This window comes from Nestor notabilis, unplaced genomic scaffold (assembly GCF_000696875.1).
Source record: "Nestor notabilis isolate BGI_N333 unplaced genomic scaffold, ASM69687v1 scaffold33952, whole genome shotgun sequence".
Lineage (NCBI taxonomy): Eukaryota > Metazoa > Chordata > Aves > Psittaciformes > Psittacidae > Nestor > Nestor notabilis.
Genome location: NW_009918415.1, coordinates 1 through 27,037, shown reverse-complemented (window position 1 = coordinate 27,037; position 27,037 = coordinate 1). Strand labels below are relative to the sequence as shown.

Genomic DNA, 27,037 nt, shown 5'->3' with positions numbered 1-27,037 from the left:
GGTGGAGGAGGAGGGAAGTGTTTCGTGGGGGGTTTCCTTGCCAGGCTTTACAAATAATCCCGGAGGAATCATAGGATCACGGAAAGTTGGAATGGGCCCCAAGGATTTATAGGCAAAGCCTGTATACCAAAAGCTTTATATGACCTAGACAAAATGGCCCAGCACCTTGTCCAGCCAAATCTTAACACTTCCCTGGGAAGTTTGTTCCCTGTAGGAGGAGGCTGTGGGAAACCAAACTGAAATCCAGGTAGACAGTGGTGGTGTCAGGAAGTGTTGTTTTTGGTGACAGCTGAGTGGGATCGGGCGGGGGGAGATTTCCTTGTTTTAACCCATCCTTAATGAGAGATTCTGGTTTTCAAAGGGTATGTTACAACTATACTGGAAGATGCAAAGATCTACTCGAGCCACGCAAAGAAATCCAGCGTCGATGCGGATGACGTGAGGTTGGCGATCCAGTGTCGAACAGACCAGTCCTTCACATCTCCACCTCCGCGAGACGTAAGTAAAGCTGCATCGGTGAGAACAGAACATGATCAAGGGCTCCAGGTGGGAATGTGACTGTGTCTCTCCAGTTCTTGTTAGATATTGCAAGGCAGAAAAATCAGACGCCGCTGCCGCTGATAAAGCCTTATTCTGGACCCAGGCTCCCACCTGACAGATACTGCCTGACCGCTCCCAACTACCGGCTGAAGTCATTGCAGAAGAAGGTACAGACTTTGCGTGGGGAAGGATTCACACTGTCAGGATCATTGTTGGAATTAGTTTTCTGCCCCGTTTTGGGATAGGTGTGGGAAAACCCAATCTGTGCACATCAGAAGTGCGTTTGACACAAGGTCAGCAGTCTTTAGCTCTAGGAATTTGCCACTATTACTGCTGGTTAGTTTCAAAGGCAAAAAGTGTGTTATCAAACGTGCCTGTGAATTTTTTAGTGTTAAAATTGTCAGGTTGCATATCAGATCATAAAAGGCAAAAATAAGGCTTTAGGATAGCTATTAAGGGGTATTTTGTACTTGCACCTCAGCTGTTTCTGCTTTAGGGGGGAAAGATTCACATGACTGGCTGGAAAACACTGAGGGTCTTGGTGTGTAGGATTTCATATTTATTTATTTCCCCTGTTTTAAATAAAGTTTTAAAAGTTGATCTTAAGGCTCCAGATGTTGACATGGGATGTGCCTTGATGTAGAGTGGAGTAATATAATTATTGATTAAAATGTTCTAGCTACTTTTCTGGTAGACGCAAACCTGACTGACCCATGGTGCTCATCCTGCAACTAAATGCCAGGAGCTCTCCCGCTTGCACCAGTGACGTTCACACCATGCAGAGCTTGAGAACCTCTGCATGGGCCTATAGCTTGTGTGTTGGTGCTGTGAAATGGGCACCCCAGGGTTTTGTAGGAAGAACCATTTCTTCTTTCCACCTCAAGAACTGTTGGTTTCTAATAGGAGCTAACCTGAATGTTCTCTCTCAACAGGTCTCTTCCTCTGCAGGCAGAATAACAGTCCCTCGCCTGAGTGTTGGTGCTGTGAGCAGCAGGCCCAGCACTCCTACTTTAGGTATGAAACACCTCAGTTGAGGTTTCCCACATTGATTTCATGAAGGCAAAAAATAGTGAGAAATAATTTAAATGAACTTTCAACCTCTGAGAGAACATTGGGTGCCACCTGAACTTAGTATTGCTTGACAACACCAGGAAAATACAGTTAATTTCAAAAAGATTACCGTCATCTTTGGTGCATATTTGCATTACTGATGTTCTGTACATTTATTCCTGTATTTGTGGTAACTTTGATATGGAAAGAGATTATTCAAGAAGCTTACTGAAGTTTGAGGGTTTTCTCCTCACTGTAAGCATAACACAAATAACACCAAATAAAATCCATTTTTAAAAGGTTTACGAAACTTATGACTGAGCACATGCACTTATGTGTTGGTGTGTGTTTGTAGCCTAAAATTTTCTAAGCCTTGACTGAATGCACAGTTCTGCCTGAAAACCTGACTCCTATCGACCCAGTATTGGTGTGTTCCGCTGCATTGGAAGTGACAGGTTCCACTTTGAAAGCGAATTCAGATGTTCAAGTATATTTCTTTTAAATTGATCTCTTGACCACGTTGTTTGAACTGCAGGTACACCTTCAGCACAGGCCGTGTCTGTCTCAACCAAAGTGGGCACTCCAGTGTCGCTGACGGGGCAGAGGTTCACCGTGCAGATCCCCTCTTCCCAGGCCACAGTCAAGTCAGGTAAAACACAAGCAGAAACCAGCAGCGCTTTTTGGTCTTCTTTTTGAGCATTCTTCTTTTTGAGCATTCTTCTTGCTAGCATTTTCCCATCCTCTCTATTCTTGCAGCCCTGAATGTTCTAGTAACACGCTGCTTCATCAGGTTGCAAGTTCTATTTCTGTGTGGGAAAATCCACTGTCATCTTTTTCAAGCTTTTAATCGAATGGCTTCATTTCTCTTTTCACAGCCACACCAACTACTCCAACAGTTCAGAATGTTCTAATTAATCCTTCGTTAATTGGACCAAAGAACATTCTTATTACTACAAATATGGTGTCATCACAGAATGCATCTAATGAATCGAACCCCTTGAAAAGGAAGCATGAAGATGATGATGACTATGATAACTTGTGAGGAGACTGCCCGGTCCCCTTCCTGTCATCACTGATTCACATTGAGTCTAATGAGGTTTTTTGCCAAGAGTTCTTCTTAAGCAGTGTGAGAATGTGTAAATACTCTGTTAATGTACAGTGGGTGTGGAGTGAGAGCTCTTTGCCTGTGGCAAGATGGGAAAGTGACTTCTGTCTTGTGGCCCGTGGATCTCAGCAGCGATGGTGAGCACTGGTTCCTGTCACATGGGAGAACAGTCTCTGTGCCTCTTCTGTCGCCTTATTCTAATGGACGTGTCCGTGTCTCTGAATCCAGGGAGCCCTGTGCTGTAGTACTGTCCTGTGCCAAGTAAAATTAGTTTTTAGAAAACTCTGGATGGTGTAACATAGAGATTCCTTCCAAATAATGTCAAAACCAGCCCTGGGAGACTCAAAGAGATGGGACATAGCTGGAACAGTGTATCAGCCTTTTTGGTTTTTTGGTCCACTGAATACATTTGCTGCTTCTAGGTAGTGTTAGTCCCATGCACTGTTCTGTGTGTGCAGTTCAGTGAGTGCAAATATTATCTCTTAACAATAGAAATGCAGACAGAAGGAAGAGGAGGGGTTTTTGGGAGAAAATTGCCTAGGCTGACCCCCTCATACCAGTTAATTCGCAGCTTCTGTTTACCTCAACACCTCCACCAGTACTCACAGCTCTGAGTTAGACGAAAGGAAAACACAGCAAAGATTTGTTCTTGGCTTATTTCAAAAGATAAGAGCTTCGTTGTGCGTGTGTATGTGTGTGGAGTGAACTGTGGCATGGGGGAACTTGGTGGAGGGTGGTGTGTCTGAGCTTGGCTCTGAGGGGCTGATACAAAGCCCCAGGTACCTGCAGGTGCTTTTGTTGTGGACCAGCAGCCCGAGTCTGCTGTGCTGCATGTCTGCAGCTTTAAGAGCTCTTGCAGAGGTTCTGGCTTAGCCACTGCTTCCTACAGAGGCCATTGAAGGGTGCCAAGTGATTGAAGACACTGGCTTTTGAAGTGATACACGAGTGTCTTCCTGACACTTTTTTCAGGTGACTGGTGTCACTTGATGTGCCATGGGCTGGCTCCAGCTGCAGGAGCTCTCCATCTGTGCTCACTTGGTTAATTCCAGTGGATTTCGTCTGGCAAAAGGATGAATAAAAGTCACTTTTCACAGAGAGGAGGAGTGCACAGGCAGCATCTGAGGGGAAGGGCAGTGTCTGGGGTGAAGAAACTGGGAGCTTGGGCAGTACAGGAGGAAGGAAATGTGGGTGCTGGGGTAGGGGGGTACACAGGCACACAGAGACATGCTCAGAGACACACTGACGCAGACAGACGCATGTACACACAGACAAACATGTAATTGTGTTACACACTCTCCCTGGTAAGCTATTAATTCGTACGGACAGCGTGTAGAGACTACTGTGTCTGTACAGAGAGACACTCCACAGTAGTTACTGGTGCAGACAAACACACTCAGCCCCGCCTTGATGTACACTACAGATTAATGGATACACTTTTATACACACATTCATGCACTTACTCTTTTCTATATTCTATGTATTATGTATTTATACAGTCCCAGACACCCTTTTTATACATCTATATAACATATACAGCATATAACATGCTATATAATAGGCAATATGTATTTTTTTTTATATTTCTACACATCCACAGTCTCACAGACACTATTCTTACATAGATACTAGCAAATGGATATATGTATAAATAAAACTGTGTAATATCCTCTCTCACACGCCTGCTCCCACTTTTGAGAATAATATACATCTGTATTTGGACGTACATACTCATGTAGGTTTAGTTTACACACCTATATACACAGGGATTTATACTCTATATATGTACACACAGCCTCAGGCACTCTTCCATTTTTATATATAAGTATAATCATAGAAGGGGTTGGAAAGGACCTTAAGATCATCTAGTTCCACCCCCCCTGCCATGGGCAGGGACACCTCACCCTAGACCATGTCGCCCAAGGCTCTGTTCAACCTGGCCTTGAACACTGCCAGGGATGGAGCATTTACCACTTCTTTGGGCAACCTGTTCCAGTGCCTCAGCACCCTCACAGTAAAGAATGTATATAGCCTATAACAAAGCAATATATAGCATTTTCTTACATATGCCATTTGTTATATTTTATGTGTCATGTAGTCTATTGTTCATCTTTGTATTATATAATATATAATCAGGTTATTACATACTGTTACATATTACATCATACACATGTATATTAGACCATTATATAACACATATATGTATAAACCCCACACACCCTTGCACAGTCTCCTTTTATGTCCAGGTGTATGGTTGTACTCTGTACAATTGCAGACACCCTCTTTTGTTATACCTACACTATAGTATGTAAAGTACGCGGGTAAAACCTGTATGTAGTGCATCACGCGCACACGTGTGTCCATATTGTAATAGTGTAACATATACGGCTACAAAAAAATAGAGTCTACCACCTCTCTAAGTACTTACGATCCACCACACACACATTCACTCTTGCTCTCACATAGCCACCTGCTCGTTTTATACTTTTAGGCATAAATGCATATTTATTTGTAGTCTTCCCACACACACGGCTCCCATTCGATATGCAACACATTATAAACATATAATGTAATAGAGAACGCCTAACACTGTTTTATATAATGCTCATATATCATATAGCTTATCTATATCATATTTTTATTTGCATGTTTGCGTGTATAGATATTAAAACACATCAGTTGGACTCGACAATCTTTAGGTTCTTTTTTCAGCCTGAATCTGTGATTCCATGTTTCGACTGTCCCTATACACACAGTATGACAGCCCTTTATATAACTAAACCATATAACTTTTTATGTCATAGATTATGTATATATAGAATATAGACATATCCTCCACAACAAACACTCACAGTCACCTATTATTTTATATATGTAATAGTCTAATAATTAATCTATAAATGTATATTCTCACACTAATATGTGTATAAATAAATCTAGATTCTCACACGTGGACACACTTTTTTGTTCACACAGTGACACACAGCGTTACATACATCTGCTGCACAAAGCCCCACACAGGTACACATACATATAGTTTAAAAATAAGTTATATTTACCGTATAACTGGCAGGGGAATGCTGTCTGAGCCATTCGGATTACCCCCTTGCTTCCCCCAGGGCAGCTTGTCAGCAGCTGTTGGACTCTGGACACAAAATGAAGCTGCTCATCCCAGTTTAAGCCCTGAGCATTTCCTGTGGCACCAGGAGTTGGCATGACACAATGTGTGCTCCAGGGGTCCCACACAGCTCCATGCTTGCTCTGTCTGGCTGAAGCATGGCACAGCTCAACACAGCTTGGCATGGCTTGGCACAGAGTGACACGGCTCAGCACAGCTCAGGACTGCTTGGCTCAGTTTGGCATGGCTTGGCACAGCTTGACATGGTTCAGCATGGCTTGACAGCTTAATATGGTTCAACATAGCTCAGTATGGCTTGGCACAGCTTGGCTGGCCAGGCCCATCCCTGGCCTGGGGATGGGGGGAGCCATCCACACTGCCTCCCTGCCCCACTGGGGGAAGTGCCAACCCTTACTGAACCAGCACCCAGACAGGAACCCACAAGGGGCTGGGACTAAGGTTCGGGTCCACAAAACTCATCCCCTTCCAAGACTGGTGCCTTCCAGCCAGCCAGCCAGCAGCATTTGGGAAAGGTGAGACCTGCCACCATGGCCACTGCCCCTGCCCCTCCTCAGCCACACAGATGTTGTTTCACAAACCCCTCTGGCATAGGACAAGTTTTCTTAAACCACAGGCATTTACACCTCGTGTGTCACCACACAAGGATTTGTTGCCTTTATGTTGTGTCTTTGTTCTTCAAATACCTCACAGTTCCTTACTCACCCTTCCTAAGCCCTCATAAAGGAGGGGCAGGTGTGTGGGATGGATGGATGGATGGATGTCCTTTCATTAGGTCAAGTTCTCCCAGGCAAGCACCGAGCTCCAAGCACAGTTTTATCAGTGAGCACATTGCAGAGTACAGCACAAACTCTGCTCCTGCTCCAACTGCTCCCACCACTCCTCATAGGAGGAATGAACTTGTAAGAAAGGGAAGGTGACATTGCTCTTTCATTTTGTACTAGGGGAAACCATCCAGATACACTTTGATGTTTATTAAAGGCCTGTCTGAACAGCTCCTGTGCAGCAAAGCCTGCCCAGCTTGCACAGGGCTGGAAGCCACCTACCAATTAATATTGCACCCAGCCCACAATAAACAGAGAGGGCTCTTGCAGCTCAGGGATGGCATCTGTGTGCAAGTCAAAAGCACAGGTCTGGGTTATCATTGCTACCACTGAAAGGAAAAACACAAAACAATTACATTTGCCACTTCTTCACGCTGTGACTCAAAAGTTAGGACTTAGTAGCAAGGAGAGGGAAGGAAAGCAGCAGTACCCTGCTGGGACTGACTGCTTTGGGTAGGAAAAAGACCGGGACTGAGGCTTAAGGGACAACAACAGAGCAAGTGGAAGCGGAGATCCCTGCAATTAACCCTGGCCTGGGTGGGTCACTGCATACAGTCATGTAAAATCATTCATCATATATAATAATGTAAAATTAGAAGTCAGGGGGTTTTAGTAGTTACTTTATTACAGTTACATACCCAAGTTAAAATCACTACAATATTCACAGCTGGCTAGAGCAAGGTTCTAACTTCACTGAAGAATGACAGTGCCCCAAAGGTAAAAAAAACACTGTTTCCACTCTGCTCTCTAGGTTAAGACTACAGACAGCACCTCCAGCAGCCTGGGACAGTCCTTCGTGCTGGATTAGAGGACAGGACCCAGATTTCCAGTGCAAAGGCAAAGTTCTTTCAAGATTACGGATTAAACTGTACCCAACATGTTCACAGCTCAGGATAGATGAGGGACCCAGATTAAATCAGCTCCATTCACCGCAGAAATTCCAGAGCCACACATACAAATATTCACAAAGAACTGGACACAATTTAACAAGAACTAGGGACCTTGCTGATGGACTCCCTTGCTGACCTGCAGGACAGTCATCAGGCTTCTGCTACCCCCTAAGAGACCCCACTTTTTAAAGTCACCAGTGACGTGGTCTGAAGGAGCACAGTCCAGGCCAGTCATGGGGCAACCTGTGGGCTCATCAGTTGAACTCCTCCTTGATAGGGGTGCAACCTGAGAAGAAGCTGGTGTTGCTACTCAGCATTCTCTTCTTCCTCTTCACAAGTGGGATCTGGTTCTCTTGGGACTCCTCATCTCTCATGAGCAGGGAAGCAGCAGTGCTGGACTTCTTCAGGAACACATCTTGGTCTGTGATGTCTTTTAGGACCTATCAGAAAGGAAAAGAAAGGAAGTTGAGTGGGTCAGTGCCTTGAAGAAGCCAGCCAGCTTGTACTGGAGCTTGGAGACAGAACATACTGAAGTTGCCAGGCTAACATCAGGAGTTGTTTTATTTCTCTATAAGTCAAAATTCTAAAGACAAATTCATGGACTGAGCAGGAAGACAGCATTTGGAGTAGTGTGCAGAGGGCATGTCTGGGGTATGTGAATTTGTTTAGCTGAAGTGAAATTACAGCTGCCAAGTCAGAGTACACAGTGACTTAAGCCACTGTACACTTATTGTTCACTGTACACAGTGGCTTAAGAACAATAAGTTTGGACTTAGATGTGATTGTGTCCTATGAGCTCTGCCAATACCAGACTCTCATTGCTGGAAGGCACAGCAGGAAAGCATGGTAAGCCTGTGTGGCAAAATTTTAGTATGAAAAGAATGCAGCGGACTCAAAACAAACACAAGCTGACTTGACAGCTGCAGTCTGGTCAGAATTTTCTAGCACCAGTCTATCATCCTGTTTGTTTGTTTTTTTCCTTACAGATCCGTCAGTAGCCATAAACAACAAGCACACACATTTAGAGCCCCTCCTCGCCCTTACACCTTTAGGCAGTACCTTGGTGGCTGGTGTGACGCACACAGGCTGAAAGAAGGTCTCTCCCACAGTCACTTCAGTGGGGTCTTCAAGTTTGAAGGAACCTTCAGAGTCCCTTCCTCGGTCCTCACACTGCGCAGCATCCTGAGGGCAATACTATTTTGAAGCACTTTTACAACATCCATCCCTCCCTTCCCCACCAACACCTGAAGAAATACCAGGGGTCCCTAAGCCCCCTTCTCTCCAGTTGTGAAGTAATTCATAATCCAGGGTGCCAGATGCCTCTGCCAGGCAACTGCCTTCATAAAATAGTCAATAATTAAAGAAATACTATGGGAGACATCTGCTTCAAATCTCAGAAAGACTAAGGCACTCAAAAAGAGTAAGGCAGACATTTTTAGTAAGAATTCCAATGAACATCAGTTGCTCTTGAACCTTCCTGATGCTACAACCCCCACCCCAAATTACCCCTTTCCATTCTTTAACAAAAATAACCTGAAAATGAGTTAAGCATTTGTGCCATCTGAAGCCAAAGATACAACTTTTATCTACCAAGTGCAAAAGAAAAACCTGAACTGTTTGTCCTCACATTCATGGCTGACAATTGGTGGTAGGTAAATCTATGGGACATCTCCCAGATGTCCATCTTCAATGCAGTGGAAAGCTTTGGGCTCAGTTAGCACAGGGCAACACTGAATTAGTGACATTTACAGATGTTTCAGCGAGGTGCATATGCTTTACCTTGGCAAACTGTACATGTATACTAACAGCATAAGCACTTACCCCTTCATCCAGCTTTGCTGAAACATTGTTCAGTGTGGGTGCAAACGCAGCACTACTCACCGGAAAGCCAGAGTCTCTGTTTCTGCATTTGGCAGAGTCACAGCTACAGCCTTCGGTGCAGCCCACCTTCTGCTTCCTGCAGCCACACTGCCTGTTTCCACACCGGCCCTTGCAGGAGCACTGAGTGAGAGAAGAGTTCTGTGTAGAAAGAGCTTTGGTGGTTTATAGACTGCTTCTAGATTGCCAGTGCAGTACACCACAGTGGGAGCAGTATGTGGGGATATTATGACAGGCCATCCTTTCCCCCTCTCCAATAAAACAGGCTTCATGAAGGAAAAAAGCTGCTATAAGGGTTAACTATTTTGCTCCTGTCTGAAACATACAGGCCAGTTCAGCCACAGGCACCTGGACAGAACATGTGTGTCCCATGGTGGAAGAAAACTTGTCCAATGAAAAACTATTTAGGAAGGTGTCACTGACCATAGGCAAACTTTTGTTCTTTCTAAATCCTAGGGATACAGGCCAGGGATTCCTTCATAGGCAACAAGTCAAAGGTAACTGGATCTTACCCCCATTGTGTTCTTCTTTGTTCCTTTGACTGCTTTTACTGGAATCCAGTCTGCATCGTTCATCTCTGCTCCGGACTCCCCTGACTCAGAGAACAGCTCTTCCACATCCATTTCTGGGGTTGGTGCACGGGGTTTTGCTGTTGTCTGCCGGCGAGTCTTTGGCTACACACAGAAATTACAAGCATTGAGGCCTCAGAAAAAAATAACAGTGGGTTTACGTTTTATTAAGGCACTTTGGAGTCCCGTCACCACAACCCATTCCTCTCAGCCAGCCAGGAAGACTGAAGGGTTAGAGGGAGGAGAGAATATCAGATTGTCAGGATTAAAAATTCAATGCTATAATTAATAAATCCGTGGAAATTTAATAATTTGTGTCACAGTCTTGATAAAATAAAGTTTTAAATCATTTATTCCTCCCAGCACTAAGATTTGGCCTTTATGCAAGGTAATGATTCAGAGACTGGAAATACTACAGAGAAAGAGAAAACACACCTGGATTACAAAGGGACATACAGAGTGAGACATACTTAAATTGAGAAAACAAGTTTGGATTTTTGTTTGCCTTTTTTCCTTTTTTTTTTTTTTTTTTTTTTAAGATTGAAAACACTTATGTAAGCCAGTTTCAGAGTATTCTGAAACCAGGAGCCTTAAGGACTGTCCGAATTACAGACAAGGCCAACTTCAATAAGCAGAACAAGATGCCATGTAAAAAGCAACTTGGGAGAAAGAAACTGAAACTGAGACTGTTAATAGCCAACGTTAACTTTTGAAGAGAACTCAGGTACAATACAAGCATGAAAATGGTATCACAACATCTTTCTTTACTTTGGGTGGAATGTAATCAAAAGAAGAATCTGGGGACTCTGATGGCATTTGCCGAATGCGATGGAGCTTCTGTCCACTGGCAACTTGGAGGAGCAGCAGTTTCTGTTAAGAGGGACAAAAGTTAGCAAAAGGTTTGCAAAATACATTAACCCAACTGCCAGGAAGCTTTTATGAGATACATCTGTATGGATCTCTACCTGTTTAAGAGTGTCGTTTTCGTGCAGAAGTTCTTGGTTCTTCTCGCATAGCTCCCTCATTTTCTCCAGCTCTTCTTCCTGTTTGCAAGACAAGATGAAATCTGTAGGCTTACATGGAGGAGGTGGCACAAGTCTGGGACAGATTTTTTTGTTTCAATCTTTTCTGCAACACCAGAGGGGGTTGTTTGTATTCTCCATCAGGAGATCAGGAAAATTATTAGTGCTACTGCCTTGTTTAGGTGAAACACCACCAATATGGAAAGAGGTTGATCCTTTCAGAGTGACCATTTACTACCTAAAATTCTCTCTGTTTCTAAGGCTTACCTCCAAATTAGGTACACCTAGGACTGATTTTGCTTTAATACAGGTGAACACACCCTTCCACAAGAGTTTGGTACACCACTTAATTCTTTTAGGGACAAGAAAAGGTGCAGCATGTAAAATATTTATATGATCAAGCTAAACTTCTTCCATTTCACAGCACAGTGGAAATATGCTCAGCAAAGGATTAACAATAGTATGTTGAATGTCATAACTAAAGGTGTTCTGAGCATGAATGTTTACATGAGCTGGTCAGATTGTGATGGGCCTCAACACTGCATTTACATTTATTTAATGGAAGAAGATACGTAAGACATAAAATCCACAGGCTTATTCAAACCTGTATAGCAACTGGCCCCTGCAGCCAACTGAGCTGAGCAACCTTAGCTACAAATGGAAATACTCTCGGTCCTTCTTCACCTTCCTTACTCTAAAGCTACTATTCCAAGTAGCAGGCAATAAGCACAGCCTCCCCAAGTCACATCCAGACACTCTACCTGGAATCTAAGTCGCTCTTGTAGCTGTTTCTCCTGCTCATTTAGTGAATCTTCCAATTTCTTCTCTGCTGCTTCTTTTTGCTGAAATTGGCTAAGCAGGTACAGAACCTAAAAGCATGTTAATAGGGTAGAGACAAACAGGCATGAATTCCTAAAGAGATATCTGGCAGCCCAGGCAAAGGCCTTAATTATCTGCAAAAGTCTAGCAAATCTTCATCAGACATACAGCAAGAGATTTTCAGCACATCCCTTTTGCCTTTGTCACTGAGCCCATTTAGGAATCAGTCCCAAGACACAGGAGCTCTCAAGATTTCTATCACTTTGTTTTACCTTTTCCTGGTGGTGTTGTTCCTGCAGCAAAAGCTGATTTTGGAACTCAGTCTCCATCTCTGCTATGTGGTTTTGCTCTTCAGTCAGCTTCTTTTGTATGTCTGAATAGCTGGCTTTGCACTGCTGAAAGCTACTCTCCAACTTGCTTTCTTGCACTTTTGAGGAGACCAGCTGAAAGACAGAAGCAAGATGATTGATTGGGTCAGTGAGTTCCAGTTCCATGTTTCTTAGTGCCTGTTGGGACAGACATGCTGCAGTCTAGAAGCAAAGCATTTCTGTTACTTCTAGACACCCTAAGAACTGGACTGGCCATCAGCAATAAGGAGATTAGACGAGAGGTTCAGAACTAGATATGTGACAACTGGCATGGAGGAGCAAAACAGCAGGAAGTCTTGTTAACAGCTGTAGATTAATCTCCTGCAGCACTTCAATCTGAGTACTGGGAGGACCTCAAGAAAGAATGTTCTTCCATATTAGCTCCTTAAATGTTTTCCTTTCATTTCCAAGCACCAGGGACTGATGTATGATTCTGTCATTCAGTTGCTCTTTCCTTAATCACACATTAGCTCAGTTCCTACTTGCCCCTACCCCCAGTTCTTGTTCAGGCTTCTCTCAACTCAACATCCATTCCATGGCTTCTGCTCTGACGCCAGAGCATTCCCCTTCTATCCCTGCAGATTGCCTACTTGTTCAAGAAGTAATTTTAGGTACTACTTTTTTTTTCGCTTCCATTTTTGAAATTTATCTCTTCCCTTTTACTATACCCATGCAAATCTTGTTTTTGTAAGTACAGCATTAGCCAGTATCTCCAGGACTGTATCTACTCCATTTCCCTCTTCCCTGTGTTTTGAATTTTCACTCCCTAAACTGATCTACAGTACAGGAGAATATTTTAATCAGAAGTTGTGGGGGAAATAAATCTCATCCAGTAGAGGAGCGCTTCACTTGAGTTCATACCTGCTGTCAGCTTATTAGTCACTTCCTTTCATCTCTCGCTAAGCAGACTTACAGCCTTTGTTTTTAGTGATTAAAATAGGATGATTCAGAATTTACCTCTCCAAGGAGATACTTCAAAGCACATTTAGCTTCTAGAATTGTTGCAATATTGTCCCAACACTGTTTTGCACGATCTCCATTGTCTGCATCCAAGAGTTTCTGCTGCAGATCAGCTATCTGGGCACTCCTTTGGAAGAACACATGTATTTGAGGTTACAAAACAGAAGAAAAACTGGGCTAGTGACTGGGCTAAAATTACTGTTATGAGAATATTAGAAAAAAATAGTTCAGTTTAAAATTTTGTCTGTTTAATAAAGTGCAGTGTTTCCCTCATACAGAGATGCTCACAAACAGAAAGAAAAAGCAATCCTAATTTCTGAGTAGTGTCCTCACAACCCCACATTCTGGAAATATTCAAGCCAGGAGAACCACATGGTCTTAGCGCTTTTACTGTCAGCGTAGAAGTTATTTTACTTTCTCTTCTGTTTCACAGAAGTGTTATAGAAAGAGAAGAGGAAAAACAACCACTCCAAAAATGGGGGCAAGGCCATGCAAATCAGCTTTGTTGTACTGCCTCACCTGAGCCCCATCTCAGTTTCCAGGCTTTCTATCTGCTTTGCTATGGAAAGGTCCGTCTCTGATGCCTGCAAATCTGCGATGGAGTAGGTGCGTCTCTAAAGAATTACAGCAATGGACGGAAGTGAGCAACAGGTGAAAAAATACACACAAGATTGGGCTTTCATTTACAGACATTTCAGCAAAGAGAAGCCATACCATTATAAAAGCCTCAAGTATCTTTCCATAGCTTAAATTACATTGCTCCTCTGCAGAGTTTTTGATTAAGGGGTGTGACCCACCCGACTTTATTTCCTTTGCTGAGATTCCCAGTTTGAACAAAATCTGTTTCTGGGCCTAAAGGTAGCAGAAAGCCTCCAAAATGATGGTTTCAAGATGTGTTTCTTCTGTACAGCCATCTTGAAAGATTTTTTGCAATCTATCATGTCCACCACTCAAGCCCATTTTACACTTTCTAGCTTTGGGTGTGACCCACTCACACCCATCACATTTATTGCATTAAGAAAAAAGTTATTTCAGCATCTCTATTCCCTGATATGCCAGAGGACAGTAACAAGATTAAATGCTTTTGTCCAGAGAGGTAACCGTCTCCATCCCTACCACCCAAGGTAAAAGGTCAAACAGGAGTGAATCAGAGTAAGTGACAGTATTTGCTGAACAGCCAGAGAGAGGTAGGTGTGAGGCAGGCAAAACGGCATTTCCTCCTCTCTTACCCGGAGCTTTAGAGGTGGGTTTTCCCCAGCCTCTTTCTTCGTTTTAAGCTGAAGAATCTCCTGAGCCAAGATCTTTCTGTCCTCCAGAAGGTCTGCAAGGTGCCGTCGAGCCTCTTCAGTACTAATGAGAACCTCTACTTCATTTGCAAGCCAGCTCTGGAAGAAAAGAACCCCACCAAACCCCAAAACCCACTATAGCAGTTCACTGTAGTCTCAATTTCAGGACTGAACCCCTCTCTGAAATGCTTTCACAGATAAACTGAATAATCATATTGCCTCCCTTAACATGTTCCCCCATGTTCCTCCCCTCTGCTCTCCAGCCATCCACCCTAGCAGCAGCTGCCGAGTTCACAAAGTTAAGTCTACTCATTGTTGCAATGCACAACATCTTGTGACCCACTTTTACTCGTGCAGCAACTCCTTCCATTCCACGATTTTGACTTTCCTTCCGCTTATCTGCAGCCTCCCGTTGTTTCTGCAGAGCATCCTTTAGACGCTTGTTAGCAGCTGCTGCCTGTAAAACATTTTACACAAGAGCTGAACAGTAGGTACTTCACTTAATCTCCAATGGATGAAAACACGGTGTATGCACAATGCAAGCCAGACACTGAGACAGTAAAAGAGAGCATAAGGTTAGTAAGACCAGAGCACCTTTGGAATTAAGTGACTTGAGTGTTTGACTCTATTTCCTTTGCCAAGATTCCCAGTTTAAATAGGATCTGTTTCTAGGCCTAAAGGTAGCAGAAAGCCTCCAAAATGGTGGTTTCAAGATGTGCTTCTTCCTTATGGCTATCCTGACAGATTTTTGCAATCTAGCATGTCCACCACCCAAGCTCATTTTACACTTTCTAGCTTGGGTGTCTGAAACAGATTTGCTACAGAAGCCTGATGTTCAACAGGTAATTCAGCCTTTAAGAAGCAGATTTAACTTGAATCCCTCAAAGGCTACAGACAGAAGCAGAGTCATTTTCTACAGAGAGAAAAGCGCCTATTTCCAGACTTTCAAACTGCTTTGAGGAAGTTTCTGCATATTCTATTATAACCTCCAACCACACTTTGCAGACCTTTAGAAGTTGGCTGGCAATTTCTAGCAGATATGGGCTCCTTACCTCTTCTGTTTTGCGCCGAAGTACATTAGCCTGCTTCTGGAAATCTCGTTCTAGCTTCAGAAGCTCATATTGTCTCTTGCGATCCTGCAGGGAAATAATGCTAAGACAGATGGAAAAATCACCCCTCACATTAATACCTATGGCCAGATTCACAATTCTTGGAACAGAATAATTAAATTTGCTGTTCCACAATGCAAGTGTTTCATAATGACTTCACTGAGCATTACAAGCCTAAGACACGTAGTGCCTTTAAGAACAAGTGACTGTTAGGCTTAAAGTGACTAGAAGGGCCTTCACATCTTCCATTAAAAAGGTTTAGGAGTGTAAGAGCTGTAAGAGACTATGAACAAGTTTAAGACTTCACATCCCAAAGCAAACTTGTTACAGTAAGAATTCCTGTGAGGCCAGAACTCAAGAGGTACATGTTTGCAGCTGGATTTCATTAACAATTCTGTTTACCTGCAGATTCAGTATTCCTTTGAAAGTTTAAATACACCTTCCATTCTGTGGCCAAGCCCTAGAACTTCACATGCTTAAAAATATTAAATATTTTTGCCTTCTGCTTTAGAGCTGAATCATGACAACTGGGTTGGTAGCTTTAAGATATCCAGACACAAGTGAGTCCATTTATGACAACTGGTGAAAGGTGGCAACCATATGAACTAACACCATCTTCAAAGAATTTCCCAGATGTTTTTCAGATGCTTGCTAGTTAAGCAAAGCCTTGCAGCAAACACTTTAATAATTTGTTTCACTCTTCAGAGGGAGGTACAGTTTAGGGGCTTATTGTTTGCTCACCAATTCTTTCAGCTGGATCACTTCCTTGTCCTTCTGTTGTTTCCACTGCCTGAATTTCTCAGCATCCTCTTTCATTTGGCGCATCAGCTGTACCCTTTGGTTTTTCATTTCCTGAAAAATAGAAGGGGCTGGAATTGTCCAGCACTTGCATCCTGGGTTGTTTCAAACTACATTCCCTTAACATGTCTGTGAGGGGTGGGGAGTGGCAGATGGGAAATATTAGTGTGCTGCCCACCCAGAGTACTTGCCTAAGGACACTCTCAAAGTGCTAAACCCAAGAATGCATTTAAGGCATAAAGGGAAGGCTAACACATGCACAGTATATAAAAGGAGATCAAAGTCAAGCCAACTGATTTGACTGAGCCAATAAATTATCAGAACAGCCAGAAGACATTTAGGACTTCTTTTATTCCTCCAAGTCTCACTAGCCACCTGCCTATTCTATTACATCAGCAATTGTGGTCACGTAACCAAAGGAATCTTACAAATCCCAGTATTCTCAGTCTAACAAAACAGAAAGTGAGTGCCTTCTGTCCAGAAGTTGCTTTATCTACACTAGAGCAAGCCTGAGAACTGCATGCTAAGGTTAGTTACCCTAATCTCTTGGTTCAGCTTGGAGACAGTACGTTCTGTAGATTCCTTCAGCTTTAAGAGCTTTGACTGCTCATTCAGCTTTTTCTTCAGCTCATTAATTTGTCCTTCCAACTCCTGAAGTCTTTTCCGACGCCGTTCACTAAGTCTGCAAAGAAGTCACACTTTACAAACAGGCTCCTTCACCCAATCTGTTACTCTCAAACAAGTACTCTCCAACTTTAGAGACACTTTAAGAAAAATGAAGCCATTATCCTTCCCACTGATGAAAACCCACTATCAGGCTTTTCTGCAGTTCATACAACTCACATGCCATGTTAAAGGGATGCATCTGCATCAACATAAGAGCTTTTACAAGTACCAGATGTGCAAGACAACGAGTTTTCACAGGCACATTAACACAATTTTCAGCACTATAAGCCAGCACCACACAGCTCTCATAGTCACTCTTACTTGGCTTGGTTGACATCCTTCTTTGCCATATGCAGAGCAAGGATCAGCTCCTCCTTTTCTTTTTGCAAACTGCTGACCTCAAATTCCAGATCCTTGATATTAGTCTAGAAAGAACAAGAATAGTAAGCCTCCAAATAAAAACTTTGAAACTACACTCCAAGACAAAGCTTTACAACAAGAGGCATTAAGAAACCACATTCCTTTCCAACAGGCCGTAAACCACCTTGTCTAAAAGCAGTACGAGTGTCAAAATGGCCAGTTTGCCATACACTGAGATCTTAGTCAGTCTACAGAACCACTGTGACAAACTAAAGTTATGATTGAATAATTTCAGAGACAGCACAGCTAGTGAACAGATCATCTGGCTGTACTGTAAGAGTTAACAACAAAGTACTTGCATTTTGCTTGGTTTGGCCAAGCAAACCTCCAAGTAAAAAGCAGAGAAGCCCGTTTCACCTAGAACAGCTAGTGGCCAACAGTTCAAGGCCAGGCTGGATGGAGTCTTGGGTGACATGGTTTAATGTGAGGTGTCCCTGCCCATGGCAGGGGAGTTGGAACTAGATGATCCTTTCCAACCCTAACTATTCTATGATTCTACGAGTTCAGGGAAAAAATTGTCTTCTGGTGGTAGAGCTATTTGTAGGTAGCTGGGCATGACGATCCCCCACTTTTCTGCTGACACCTGTAGTTAATGCCCCACTATGCCCAAGAGGGCAGTGACCCAGCTGAAAGAAACAGATCCAGTAAGAACATGCTCATGAAAGGACAGATCGTCTCCTCCTTTCCCTCCTCAGCATGGAGTGACTGCATTAATTGGTGAAAAAATAATCTGAACATATCCTTACCGGAACTATCTCAAAAGAGCTTACCTGGTATTGGGACTGAATGGGCTCCAGCTGACTATCGTTCTGTGTCATTTTTTTGGCAAGTGCCTCTTTCAGAGCCAGGACTTTATCCAATTCAAGCAGCTCTTTGGACATCTGTGCTTGACGGAGGGCGTGTTGAGTGGTGAAGTCGTCTGAGGATCTCTTGGTATTGTGGCCCATTTCTGCTTCCTGAAGGAGACACAGCAATAAGTAGGAGAGGCCAATCCAATCCACCTATGTGATCACAGGTTCTGCAGAACACTTCAAATTCATGTTTTACATTAAAAAAAAAAAAATACTCAAAAATAAGAATAGGTTATGGATCTTTAACATATTGAGCAAATAAGAGCTTAAAAAGGCAGCACATACAAAAGTGACATGTTATTTCCCAAACATCTGGATTAGAAAACTAGGGCTAGGACACAGATAGGAGAGATGAGGGGATAAAAATATGCCCCTGGTAATGTCTGCACTGCTGGACTCCCCTCACTTACAGCTGTAGCATCCTGTCCAGAGTTTGCCACCTCTGCAGCAGCTTCTGCTCTGGCAGCATTTTCACTCTGTATATGACAGAGAAAATAATTTTGGTTAAGAGTGAAAGGTGAAGTAAATGGAAGCTAATAACAGTCTGTTGGCCTATTATGACAAAGCATAATGTTATTCTCCTCTGTCTAGAAAGCTATCCCTGGAAAGAGGATGACATTGTCTTCCTCCTCTAGCAAAGCGAGCATACTCCTCCTAGACTAACTGGACAAGCCATTCTATCTAGTCTTCCCTCAACTCCAGCATTGGCATACAGCTCCTCACAAAAGTAAGGAGTCAGGGAACAGGGGGAACATCTGGCAAGGGACAACAGAGAAGATCCTCGATTAAACAGAGATCAGGCAGCTTCTATTTAACAATTTTGAGCCCCTACGATTTCTGTTGCTCATTAAAGCTAGCAAATCCATAACTCTCCTTCCACCTTTTGGATTGCAAATCCATGATGATCTCCCACCGTCAGATTCTTTTATGGAGTCTCTTCTTTCCCCCCTCACCACCACGTGCAGCCACTCAATCACAAGTCGCCTTTCTGCAGCATTAAAAGCACAGCAAGACAGCTTGTCTTGAAGTGGACATCAAAAGTCATTTAATACTTTCGTTCCTGGACTCCTTAAACAAGGTTTCTGCACAGCAGAATCCACTGCTCACTGGATGAGCAAAAGAACCCTCGGTTTTGCTAGTAAACTCACTTGGCACACACTCTTCTTACCCTGGATTCAGTCTTACCTGCAACTGAGCCAAAACTTGCTGCAGATTACGAATCACCTCAACATTTTCTTTCAGTTCCTCATCTTCTACATTCTCTACCAGCTTCTGGAGATCAAGCTTGCATCTGCAACATAGACATGGGAATAAGTCCATGAGTATTACATAGCATGTTTGTGTCACACAAACCAATAAGGAACAACTTTCCCCACAATGTACAAATGAGTTCTGGATGAACAAACACAAACTGAGTGTATCCGCTTTATCCCAACAAAAATACTTAATGCTGAAAGACATTTCCTCAGCCTAAGTAGGGTGTGGAAACAGACTTACACAGCATGTTGATGAAGTTGTTCTAGTTTGGCATTCATCTTCTCATTTTCTTGTTCTGTCTAACAGAAGTAAGAATTATACTGAATTGTAGGAATAGCAAAATAAGAAGTCAGAAAATAGCCAATTTTTTTGTAGCAAAAGGTATGTTGTCAGTTTGTGGCAAATCAACGTACTGAAAAATCTTGCATGATCATTGCCACCAGTTTGTTTAGACTTAACACCCTTTTTCACAGGAAAAATACATTGTAGTGAATCAAAAAGCAGAATGGGGTGGGGAAGAGAGAGCACATGTGCAAGTGCTGGTATTTAAAATATTAAAGGAACAGAAAAGCCGAAATATTCAGGTCTTTCCCCCACTGAAGTCAACAGATCTCTAGGCTCTGACTGGCTCTGGAAGACTTTTGGTTCTGACTGATGGCTACAGATTTTAAATGAATTTGAAAGGTACATTAAAGAGAGAGGTCCCTAATATGCCATTAATACTGGAGCTGCTGTTGATTAATCTTGGGCTAAAAGGGGAAGTCTTGCAACTTGAAAGTTTTTCTTAGGTAACTGAACCTTACCAGAATGATCCTCTCCAACATCTGTGCTGTCTGGCCAGCAGCCTCACTCAACCCTTGGCTCAGCTTTTGATTCTCCTCCATTAGTGATTGGTTCCTCTCCATCAGGGACTGAAGATTCTCGGAAGGTGCCATGCTACTGAAATATGAAGGACCAGTTTGCTTGTGAACATGACTTTGAAAGTGGTTTGTGATAGCACTGAAATCACCTCCAAGTTTCCTAAATAACTTACAATTATTTATTGTAGCAGAGAAACAGAAATCACTGGAGGAAGTCAAATTTAAAAAATTTAAGTAATACAGCATTCCAAAAGCAGACATTTGAAAGAGAAGAAAACAGCTTTTTGAAAGAGGAATGCTGTTTGATCAGTGTGTAAACATAATGTTCTTGGGTTTTGGAACATCCTCAGAAGACAACAAACACCTACACAATCTTGCATTTTGTGCTTTTAAGAACAATGGAGATGGAGGTGCCCTACAATTAGAGGTAGAGAGGAGAGGAAGAAAAGAGACATAAGATGGGTCTGAGAAACAGACAGTTAGGAGACATTGCCTAGCTCCTCATGTTTCCTACAACTGGTTTTTGCAATCTTAAGGGGATTGCTACAAAACTATGAGACCCACACATGCATGGAATTTCAGTAAACATGACAAAAAGAGAGAGAAAAAAAAAAGATTGCCCAGAACCTATTAAGAACGCAACTATTTGCACTACCCTCACTCTGCAGCACTGCCTAGAGTAAAGATGATCTAGAGCCTTTGCTGGTGTGTGATGGCCATCAGAACACTGAGCATTAGTATACAAATCTTACTTGATATACACTGGGAGGGTCCCTCCATGGGCTTGCAGTAGTAACACCTGTAGCTGTTGAACCTAGAAAAATAAAACAATTACTACTTGTAAAACTCTCCATATAGGAACTAGATGATTGAAGGAACACTGTTAAGATCCTGAGTCTTAATACAAGTCACCTGCTTCACAACTGTCCTTTTACAGGCAATGGCCTGCGGGAAGGAATCATGTTGCTAAGTATTTTAAGTAATTTACTCCTAAAAAGAAGAGCTACTTTATCTTCATCAGGAATGATCAGATCAGAGCATGGTAAGTCACACACAGAAAGCTGACATGCTGTGTGGAGCATCAGGGACCTAATTAATCTAAAGCACAGGTCTCCCGCTTTGCTGAACCAATGCTCTGCTGCTATTTTTCATATGAGATATTCAGAGCACTTGCAGTTCTAAGCTACCTGAATATGTGATTTGAATTTATAGTATGCTAATAAACATTCACTCAGCTCTGGCGAACAGGCCTATGCAAAGCAAAACAACTCCCTTGATCCATTGTGGAACTAGAATACTGAGTTTTTCTCTGGAGAGGTAGCATAAGAGACTATCATATGCGTAGTGTTAAGTAAACACAGCAAGCCTGGTTAACTCTTATTGGTAGACAAGCCCTTGGGCACTTCTGGCTTTGGGTTTAGCCAATTCCAGTTTATGCAACCTATTTCCCTCTGTAGCCAACCACATAGGAATACTCCCCACTTCCTGCTCTGTGCTGGACATAGGCAGGTGATGTCAGCAAGGCAACCGCCAATGCATTTCTCATTTCACCTGTAGCCTAATGGGCAGGCAATGATTTGTTCAGTGGAAGGGAAATGTAAATCACTCTAACGCTATCATTTTTCTGTGGCATTGAATACTTGCTAGGGAATTACAAGAAATATTCATGTATATGGCACCTACGTGGCCATCTCAAGAGACAGAGAAACACACACTAAGTAGTTTTTGCTTATTTTGTGTAACTAGACATCCTGTGTCTTTGCTTACTCTTTAACGGCCTTAGTACCAAAAGGGTAGATGTACTCTTCTCACACAAAGCAGCACACAGTACCTGCTGCTTTAGTTGATGCAACTCAGCTGCCTGGGGATCCAGGTTGATAATTGGTTTATTTTTTATTTTTCTTGCTCTGTCAGCATAACGCAGAGTATTCAGAGTTTCTTCTAGATTGGAATCCGCTGGGCTTACACAGGCAATCATGAGAGTGTGGCTGTTTCCACCCAGAGAATCTGAGAAGGAAAATAAGGCATAATCGGCTTATTTCAAAAGCCCGAGTCCCAGAGTTGTCTCAGCCCTAAGCCCCAATTATTTCACATCAGAAGTTCCAGTAATATTGTTGTCCTGTTAAGTAATTTCTGTAATTGCTGCAATTTCTGTATGCTATTTCTGGCATAGTTCTTTCAGGTTTCCTTCTCACTTCTCCCACACAATAATACTCAAGACCTCTATGGATATCCAGACATCAGAATTCACACTATCTTCCAATTTAAAGAATTATTGGCCAAGAATATATTTGTTCAACTCATCAAGTTGTATGGCATTTTATCCTTTTGTTTTAGACTAACATATATTGGCTACTTAAAACTTAGGATCAGAAGAAAAGTGTCCCACATCCAGCTCTGTCCAATTCAGTTTCTTTTTATTAGATAGTTCCAGACAAGGAAAATACTGAAAAGCCTAACCTTTTGTACTAAATTATTTAACTACAAGAAAAAAACTCCAGTAAATTGCATTACTGTAGCTATGCCTATATTAAAGGTTAATTTAGGTAAAATGTATTAAAAGCCCATCACAACTACTGAAAAATAAGCACCACAAGGACCAGACAGACTAAGAAAACAAAACATGATGAACACAGTGAAGGCACAGGCAGCTTGACCTTCATTCTGGTTGCAATATTCTCCAGTAAGTAGCTATAATTAGGGTATAATAATAGATCTCTGCTTCCAGACATAGCTTCTCATCTTTCTTCTCCCCACCAAAAAAAAATATAAATACGCTTTGTCCAGTTTCCTTCTATCACATAGGAACTGCAAAACAGTTGGACTCAAATGTGTCCATCTCAACGTATCTGCAACCTAAAAATCAAGAGTACAGAACAGGCCCAACTTCAGCAAGAAGTGGAACTAAACCACTAAATACAACCCCTCTATCAGCAGCAGTCACTGCTTTGAGCTGTCGTTTTGTGGCTGTTGAGTTTTTTTGCTACTTTGTTATTTAAAATGCACATGTAGATTTAGGCTTTATCATCATCTGTCTCTTACCTTGCAGCAATCTTGTTAACTTTGAGTCTCTGTAGGGGACAAAACCCCCCTTTTTATTTTCATCACCAAGAGCACTAATTACATTTCCCAGGCAGAGGAGACCTCTGTTTATGTTGATACCTGCATACGAACAGATGACAGTGAGCAGAGATGTCTCAATAACTGGGAACTGTTCATTTCCTGTCCTTATTAAAAAAAAAAAAATAAAAATATCAGGAAAGTTTAAAAACTGTGTTAAAAAGTTAAAGTGTTAACTAAAAGATCTGCTTTGCTTTTTTATTAACTCAGAAGTGATAAGAAACCCAAGCTATACCAGTCCTTTTCCTACAGACCTTCTTTTAGTCTGTCTCCCTCAGCCTTGGTCTTCTTTTGTCTCTCAGAGCCAGCAAGATCAACCAGATGTAGCTTGGAGTGAAAACTGCTGTTCCTGTGGCAGAAATAAACTATTTTACTCTCTCAAGTAAACATGCAGTTAGGAAAGAAGCAGTCTGGTGGTTACTATAGTTGAACTACCGGGCTGAGAAACATACTTCGTATCAGAGACAGCCAAGTAAAGGAACTGCCTCAAGCTCAGCTGAGTTCATCCAGGATCAAGAAAGAATGACAGGAATACGGAATGCTGAGTAAGTGTGACACCCAACAACTGCTAGGAGTGGCTGTGTGATCACACTTACTTGTCACTTTTCTTCTTCTGGTCAATGCAAATGGTGAAGATGGCATGGGACCGTGAAGACTGAGAATTCATTGCTGTGGAAGCCACCGTCCTGGAATTGTTCCCTTGCTCTAGGCAGAATACCATCTCTTGGGCACTTGTGACATTTCTTTCTGTTAACCCTACAATCTGTATTCAGAAAGAAAGCATTAGTTATCCTCTTTTTCCTCTTCATCCTGACTTCCATCAGAAAATCTATCCTGTCTTACACTGTACCAAAGTGAATTCCCTGTGTAAATATGCATTCACAATAATCAGTCTCATTTCAAGCCAGAGGCTTGGTATGGATGGTCCCAGCAAAAATTTGCTCTGAACTTCGTATGAGTAATGTTAAGTTATATTATCTCTCCATTATACTCCTACATACATACACACACCAAGTTCCTCTGTGCCTGCTTGAGAGCCAGTTGGGCTCCTCAGTATTCTGTGGAGAAATCCAGAGCTGCCTTCAGATATTCCTGGCCAAGCTGGAAGCTGAAAGCTGTGCCAGTCACAGGCACAGGAAGCGGAAATCTGGCTGATAGGGGGGGCAACTTGTATGAATAGAGTGGAGGGGAGGCAGGTATTAGAGACAGAGAGGACTGCATAGTGGGGACTGGTCATACTCCTTGGCAAGTTTGCGCTTTCCCTAAAGGGCCTGTCTCCCTGGATCACAATGCTGCTACTAACACATGGATGAGTGGCACCACAGTACTTTAGACATGACAACAAGCAGCATAGGACTACATGTAACAAAGACATTAATGGATCAAAGCAACATGACACCTAAGCTGTGTGTATGACAGCTGACAACCTACCCACCACTGCAAACTGAAATGGTGTGAATGAAGCACAGTGGAAGTTCAGCTACAAAATGAGTACACAAAACAAGCAGTAGCACAAGGCTTATCTGCACTGTAAATACACACCTGTACAAAACAAATAACTTTGGCAGTGAAATAGTTTCCTCTCAGGATCCTTTTGTTGTACACTAGTTCTGCCAAAAGGAAGAGTGCAATTGCAAGGGTTTGGAACTTGGTGAAGGACCAAAGCATGTTCTCAGATATTCACCTAAATCAGCCTTCAAAAGAAGTCAGAATAAAACTTGGAAGTGGCTTTGTCGTGAGTGCTTTCCCCTATTGATGTTACCAGAATAAACTTAAGGATCATCAACAGCTCAATTTTGAGAGAAATGAGTAGTTGTGATGATTTCACACACACTAATACAAAGCAGTGCTTAAGGAGTCAGGTAGTTGATTCACCAAAACATTCATCTCCTGCTGTATCACTCTGTATGTGTCCCATCTAACAGGGCAACAGACCTTTATGCCTTCTTTTGGGTCTTCCCGTATGCTGATTTGAGAAGGCCGTTCTCTTGATGGACACAGAAGGTCTAGAATATCCTCATTGTAGATCTGAAAACATGAGAGCAGCAGTTCAGAGTTAGCAGCCTTGCGTGAAGACAGACATACAGTTATGCTGAAATCATGGCTAATTTTGCATTACATTCTATTCATTTTACCTTTACAGAAAGACACCAAAGACTCAGAATCCACTTCCTGACAAGACCTTATGTAGTCTTTGGGTTTAATTTAATAAATATCTACTACTTGAAGGAGATGGACTCATTAAAGCTCACTTTATCTTCAATTCATAACTTCAGAATGGTTTGAAAATCAAGACAACTTTTACCTCTAGATAAGAAACTTTGAGGACAAATTCCCAATCCTGCCTTTGCTCCTTCTCCTTAAATAGCAGCTTGATTACCCGCGGGATGACTCCCACACTGGGCTCATCCTCTTGACTGGCAGTGTAGGTACCTCCCATAGAGTACGTTTTCCCAGATCCTGTCTGTCCATAGGCTAAGACAGTGGCATTGTATCCTGGGGAACAAAGGATACCCAGATCAGACAGTCAAATGGGAACCAGAAGAAGCTTTGACGAACAAAGCTGCATCCTGGGAAAAGCACTGGTCCTTGCTGTCAGTTTACACAAGCTTATTGCACAGATCACAGTTAGCAACATAAAGACAGATAAAATTGTTATTCCAATTCTTTGTTGAGGCTATATTAGAGCTAGTCACAGAAACACAGTGTAAGTTCTCTGTCATCCCAGTTCTGCAGTACCATCACTAACAGCTCCTGGTAGGAGATGCTTATCAGCTCATTGTATTATTCCTGATAAAATCCTCTTGCCTTACAGAAACAGCATCAGGAAACAAAACGACCTAAAGAACACACAGAGATCATTCTGTGGAGCGCAACAGATTGTATAAAGGCAAGATTCAGCACAAAAGGGTGAACTATCTGGTTAGCACAGGATTTAATTTTCTGAGAAGAATAAAGAAAAATGAGTCAGAAGGGAGAATTAAACAGCACCTTCTTCCACAGCTGAGCCTACCAAAACCCCCAGTAATTTTAAGCAGAGTTTAAAGGTTGGACCAGATGATCCTTGAGGTGCCTTCCAACCTGGTATTCTATGATTCATAAGCTCAGTTAACACACACCTTTGAAGATGCCTCGTATGAGAGGGGACACAGCTGTGTTGAAGACCTCCTCTTGCTCAACAGAAGGGTCAAACACGTAGTCATACGTGAACGACTTATCATTACCTACGACCACCTGCGGAGCACACAGACAGACATACGGACCACGCTCACTACGTGGCCCCAGTAGCACCCTGAGGGAGGCAGGCCCCGCCGGACCCGAAGCAGAACGCGGGCTCCCTTACTTGCGGCTCCCCCGGCACGAAGGACAGGCATGTCTGGCACCCTTCGCTGGTCTCCTTTGGCACCAAGGGGCGGCAACGCAGCGCCACGCGCACCGGGATCACCTTCGCATCTTCCCTCACCATTTTCAGGCACCGCGGCCGCCCTGCGGGGGAGCGGAGCCGCGTTAAG

At 42.7% G+C, this 27,037-nt stretch overlaps 2 protein-coding genes across 2 annotated transcripts; one reads left to right on the top strand and one right to left on the bottom strand.

Moving 5' to 3' along the window:
- Window positions 1–361: 361 nt before the first annotated feature.
- LOC104399141 (transcription initiation factor TFIID subunit 9-like) lies at window positions 362–2,632 on the top strand (the record flags this gene model as incomplete). The annotated part of the gene is made up of 5 exons (XM_010009698.1): window positions 362–498; window positions 573–707; window positions 1,473–1,554; window positions 2,126–2,239; window positions 2,466–2,632. Coding segments are annotated over 5 exons (635 nt in total), but the record flags the coding sequence as incomplete, so codon positions are not given.
- A 5,164-nt stretch (window positions 2,633–7,796) lies between these two features.
- KIF4A (kinesin family member 4A) lies at window positions 7,797–26,991 on the bottom strand. Its single transcript, XM_010009697.1, has 30 exons — window positions 26,869–26,991; window positions 26,645–26,759; window positions 25,831–26,021; window positions 25,461–25,553; window positions 24,122–24,288; window positions 23,780–23,874; window positions 23,448–23,567; window positions 22,237–22,412; window positions 21,158–21,219; window positions 20,349–20,484; window positions 19,786–19,844; window positions 19,474–19,579; window positions 18,699–18,764; window positions 18,208–18,393; window positions 17,339–17,442; window positions 16,889–17,033; window positions 16,295–16,405; window positions 15,497–15,580; window positions 14,788–14,901; window positions 14,388–14,543; window positions 13,678–13,772; window positions 13,156–13,285; window positions 12,103–12,273; window positions 11,773–11,880; window positions 10,955–11,032; window positions 10,758–10,859; window positions 9,933–10,094; window positions 9,424–9,543; window positions 8,602–8,724; window positions 7,797–7,982 (listed from the first exon to the last, which is right to left on the bottom strand). The coding sequence occupies exons 1-30, from the start codon at window positions 26,989–26,991 to the stop codon at window positions 7,797–7,799; spliced, it is 3,684 nt and encodes a 1,227-aa protein (XP_010007999.1).
- Window positions 26,992–27,037: the final 46 nt, after the last annotated feature.

Bases quoted from the DNA above. Each gene is read 5' to 3' on its own strand.
- KIF4A (XM_010009697.1), bottom strand. From the start codon at position 26,991: ATGGTGAGGGAAGATGCGAAGGTGATCCCGGTGCGCGTGGCGCTGCGT. The intron at 9,544-9,932 runs GTAAGATCCAGT...TCTCTCACTCAG, and splicing joins CAAAGAAGAACACAATGGGG to TGCTCCTGCAAGGGCCGGTG. The intron at 8,725-9,423 runs GTGAGTAGTGCT...TATTGCCCTCAG, and splicing joins ACAGAGACTCTGGCTTTCCG to GATGCTGCGCAGTGTGAGGA.